General features: G+C 33.8%; 2 protein-coding genes across 2 annotated transcripts; one reads left to right on the top strand and one right to left on the bottom strand.

The window, feature by feature from the left end:
• LOC108366631 (putative nuclease HARBI1) lies at window positions 1-1,649 on the top strand. The gene is made up of 4 exons (XM_017621083.1): window positions 1-767; window positions 826-1,158; window positions 1,220-1,364; window positions 1,547-1,649. The coding sequence occupies exons 1-4, from the start codon at window positions 540-542 to the stop codon at window positions 1,606-1,608; spliced, it is 768 nt and encodes a 255-aa protein (XP_017476572.1). The 5' UTR covers window positions 1-539; the 3' UTR covers window positions 1,609-1,649.
• A 2,175-nt stretch (window positions 1,650-3,824) lies between these two features.
• On the bottom strand, window positions 3,825-4,822 carry LOC108366630 (uncharacterized). Its single transcript, XM_017621082.1, has 2 exons — window positions 4,209-4,822; window positions 3,825-4,158 (listed from the first exon to the last, which is right to left on the bottom strand). Coding segments are annotated over exons 1-2 (426 nt in total). The 5' UTR covers window positions 4,633-4,822; the 3' UTR covers window positions 3,825-4,156.
• Between the last annotated feature and the right edge of the window lie 6 nt (window positions 4,823-4,828).

Raw genomic sequence — 4,828 nt, 5'->3', positions numbered from 1 at the left:
TGGATTTTCTAACTTTTTGATATTAGTTATTTAATATCTTGTTGCGTGCAGCAGCTTTCAATTCCATGCGGTTATTGCAAATTGGAAAAGCGACTTCGATGAAGCTATATATTCCACTTCATCGCCGCCATTCTCATGGATGAAGGTTTCTGAAAAAAATTTAGTACATTTTTAATGGAATGTAAAAGTAAGCAAGGATAAGGATAACTCATCATTTGAAGGTTCGAATGTTCCACCTACTAGCGCAGTGAATACCTGTAGTGGGCTTCGCCATTCTATTTTAACGATTATCGAATCGTTAAGAAAACTTGACGATTTTAACGATTTGACAATTCGCTAAACATATTTTAACGATATTCGCTATCGCTTGATCAGCTGTTGTCGTTAACTACTCGATTACTCGTTAAGTAAACGACGAATATTTTGAAGTTGTTAGCGGCATCGACAAAAGAAAATTTGATATTTCATTTGAGTAAAAAAAATAATATAAATCGCGAATTTACTTAAGTAATATATAAAAGAAAAACTTTTTGTTAAAAATGGCATTTGAGTATTTGGCATACGTTTTATCCCAAGATGAGGAGATAATAAGCCCTTCATCAGTGGATACACGTTTACTTCGAGAAGTGGACAACCCTTTCCACTTGACTGCAACTGAGTTTCGTAACCTTTACCGATTAACCCCAGACTTGGTTGAAGATATTGTTTCCCAGCTTGATAGCCAATTAAGGGGTCGAAGAATAACTGCGATAACGACAGAGAAACAGGTATATAATGTAATTTGCAAGTATTTTTCAATTTTAAATGCTTTTATAAATTTTAAAGGTTCTAACTGCCTTGCGATTCTTCGCAACTGACTGTTATCAACGTCCCGTCGGAGAGCAATGGGGGATATCCATGAGCCAGTCGTCCGTAAGTCGCTGTATACATCGCGTAACGGATGCAATAAACCGCACCATGTTTTTGGCAAAGGTTAGGTTTCCAATGACCCAAATAGAGCGGCAAGCTGCAAAAGAAATTTTCGCCTCAGCATCCGCACCATTTGTAGGAGGTACTATTGGGGCTATCGATTGCACTCATGTGTCAATCATGAGCCCAAAACATCATGAAGAAGCATATGCCAACCACCATGGGTACCATTCTATCAATGTGCAAATGGTAAGAGTAAAATTTGCTCATGGGTTAAACTACTGAGAATTTTTTTTTTTTACAAATATAGATATGTGATCCAAATCTAAAGATTTTGGCTGTCAATGCTAAATACCCAGGAGCGCGACACGATTCATTTATTTGGAGCTCCTCTGCAGTCCGGAGAGTTATGCAGCGAAGTTTTGAAAATGGAAACCATAACGTGTTTTTGATTGGTAACTTTTTAAATCCACTGAAACTTANAATTTATATGGAGCTCCTCTGGAGTCTGGATAGTTATGCAGCGAAGTTTTGAAAATGGAAACCATAACATGTTTTTGATTGGTAACTTTTTAAATCCACTGAAACTTATTTATTAAAATCAATTTAATTGAAAATTTCGAATATATATTTGCAGGTGACTGGCGTTCTCAAAGGAACTTGGCGATGCTTATCTCAGCAAAGGACTCTTTTGTATGATCCTGGATTTACTGGAAAAGTAGTAAATGCTTGCACAGTGTTGCATAANCGTAGTAAATGCATGCACAGTGTTGCATAACTTGCAATTGGGTGACCAATAGGGTGGTCCAAAAATACACGAGGCAAAATAAAGTCGGAATTTTTATGCTCTCACCCCCTAGGATTGTTCTATACCGAAAAAAATGTATCCCAATTTTTTTATTTCAAAATTTAAAAATAATTAGAGGTCGCTCAAAGCGCCCAAAGTTTTCCACGTATTTTGTATGCGGAAAAAACAACTTTTCGAAGAAGTGGTATAGAATTCTTAAAAATCAATATTTTTCTATGAGAGAACTCAATTTGTCTGCAGCAGATTCCCAATAATAATACTCAAATTTTTATTTAACCATTTCTTAATCGCAACTTTAATTTATAGGTCCGCCAAAAACCCACAAAAACCCCGAAAAATTCAATGGGGGGACCAATAAAAATCGTTAGTATTAAAAAATGGTTAAATAAACAATTGGGTCTTATTACTGAAAGCCTCCTGATCGAAAAATATTGGTTTTCAAGAATTCTATACCATTTCTACGAAAAGTTTTTTTTTTCCATATAAAAATACATGGAAAACTTTGAGCGCTTTGAGCGACCTCTAAATATTTTTTGATTTCAAAATAAAAAAATAGGGGTATACTTTTTTCGATATAGAACCATCCTAGGGGGTGAGGGCATTACAATTCCGAGTTTACTGATTTTGGACCACCCTAGTGACCAAACATACGATCACGAGACTGAGTTCCTAGAGCCAAGGACTCATAGCAGTAATGTAAATCAAGACCGGCTAATTGCAAATTATTTTACATGAATAAAACGTTGATAAATAAAAATTCAGAAGGAATACAATAAAATTATTTTGGCATTTTATTAAACATTTTTATGTAAATAAAAACTCTTGTATCAATAACTTCAGTCTTATTTTGTCTTTAATTTGAGTACATTTTTTTTCTAGAATTATATATTTAAATATTCATTAAATATAGGGTCCATCAAAAGACAGATCTCAGTATGTAATCACAGATCGGTTTCTATAATATGATATGGCGTGGATTAAAACACCACGTAAAAGCACGTTCAAGTTACAGGCGCATCACAAAATTAAAACATGAATACACAAAATGAAATTTTATTACTTATTGTATATAAGAAATATATGTGGTATATCTTACATGCAGTAAGGCCGTATACCTCTCTATCAACTAAATTTGTAAACATTGAATTCATTTGAAAATCAACAGAACTTCAAATAACTCGCTTATTAAAAACAAATAAAGATCAATTCAAATTTGTAAAAATCCTTCTTCGAATATCTTGAACAGTTATTCTAAATGTAAAAGGTTAACTTCATGCTATGTCGAATTAAAACTTAACTGTAACATAAATTCAATTAAAGGAACTTCATGCTATATCAAATGAAAACTTAACTCTAACATAAATAGAAAAACAGAAAAGAACTTAAACTTACATTTAAAACGCTTAAAACTAACATAAATATTAAAACAAAATATTACTTCAAAAACTACATATTTACACAATATTTACATGCGGTAGATAGCGTTTGTTAAATTACACTGGTCGACGGCCAAAATTTACCAGAGACGCCGTTATGAAATTCGTATGTAAAATCACCCCCTGATTCCGAAAATCAAGGTTATTTTTATTTTTATGGTACCGTTTTTGAGATATTTGCAATTTACCGTTTTTGCAAAAAAAAAAAAATTGGGTCCACTTAATCATATATATCTCAAGAACGAATTAAGCAATTCCAAAACTGGGTATTTTTATTTGATAACGAACAATCATTACCGATTTTTTTGTAAAAATATAAAAAAAATTGTACTTTGCGGGGAAGGATCTCGAAAACCTTTTATTTTTTTGCAGATTTTTTTTTTCTCCCTAAGCTCTGTTATATTACAAAAAAATAAGGTATCATCGAAGAAAATCGATGCAAAACTACGTAAGTTATAAGCGATCAAATAAAAATACCCAGGTTGCGCAATTTCAACGTATACCTCAAAACGTATGTATGGTATAAAGAAGAGTGAAATATCTAGCTATGCTCTGTTTCTATTGAGTTAAAAGTTCAATTTATGAATGAAATTACCCATATTTTTAACTTTTTTTTAAATTTATTTATGTTTATACTATATTCTAACAATCTTTATCTTAATTTGATTTTACTATGTTGTCGAAATAATGATGTGTTCTACTTTGACGCTTATTCAGTTTAGGATCGGTTTCTCTTATGAGAAACCAGCAGTAATCACCCATCATTGCGACGTCCCAGAATCCTTGATATCGATTCTCAATTAATTTCATTTGCTGATGAAACCTTTCGCCATGTTCATCACTTTCGTCGCCAAGATTTGCCGGAAAAAAGCTCAAATGTGAGTGGAGAAAGTGAATTTTTAAAGACATATTTACGCCCATTTTCGCATAATTATTGATTAGGTCGTTCACTATCTACTCGTAGTTAGGGCTTTTGTGTCTACCGAGAAAAGAAGCAACGACCTTTTCAAAGGATTCCCACGCTGCTGCCTCAACTGATGAGAGTAGTCCTTTGAATTGATTATTGTTGATCAACTTTCTTATTTGTGGTCCAACAAAAATACCTTCCTTTATCTTGGCTTGAGAAATATCTGGAAAAACTGTTTTCAAATAGTCGAATGCTTCGCCTTCTTTGTCCAAAGCCTTAACAAAGTTTTTAATGAGACCGAGCTTGATGTGTAAGGGTGGAAGTATGATTTTCTCTTTCTTGATAAGAGGGGTATATTTGATGTTATCCACACCAACGGTAAACTCGACTCTTTCCGGCCAATCCTTTCTGACGTAGTGGTCCTTACGAGCTCGGCTATCCCACTTGCAGAGGAAGCAGCAGTGCTTGGTGTAGCCACTTTGTAGACCGCATAGCATTGCAACGACTTTGAGATCAGAACATATTTTCCAATCATGCTCTTCATATTTGATAAATTTGAGTATTTTTGGCATTTCCTCGTAGGTTTCCTTTGTATCTACTGCATGTGCAATCGGGATAAAAGGCTTTTTGTTACCAATATGCAATAATACAGCCTTCAAACTCAGTTTATTGCCGTCTATGAACAATCGCCACTCTTTTGAATCATATGTTTGACCAAACTCTTTGAATAAACCAGGGATGTCGTTGCAGTAGCATATACTGTCTTTC

Source organism: Rhagoletis zephyria, unplaced genomic scaffold, assembly GCF_001687245.7.
Source record: "Rhagoletis zephyria isolate East Lansing unplaced genomic scaffold, Rhagoletis_zephyria_1.1 Rzeph_scaffold_02349, whole genome shotgun sequence".
Lineage (NCBI taxonomy): Eukaryota > Metazoa > Arthropoda > Insecta > Diptera > Tephritidae > Rhagoletis > Rhagoletis zephyria.
This window is presented reverse-complemented; position numbering and strand designations above follow the sequence as displayed.

What these genes read in the sequence shown, in the direction of transcription:
- LOC108366630 (XM_017621082.1), bottom strand. Translation starts at nt 4,632, where the DNA reads ATGCCAAAAATACTCAAATTTATCAAATATGAAGAGCATGATTGGAAA.
- LOC108366631 (XM_017621083.1), top strand. Translation starts at nt 540, where the DNA reads ATGGCATTTGAGTATTTGGCATACGTTTTATCCCAAGATGAGGAGATA. An exon ending in CGATAACGACAGAGAAACAG is followed by an intron (nt 768 to 825) that starts GTATATAATGTA and finishes TAAATTTTAAAG; the next exon opens with GTTCTAACTGCCTTGCGATT. An exon ending in CCATAACGTGTTTTTGATTG is followed by an intron (nt 1,365 to 1,546) that starts GTAACTTTTTAA and finishes ATATATTTGCAG; the next exon opens with GTGACTGGCGTTCTCAAAGG.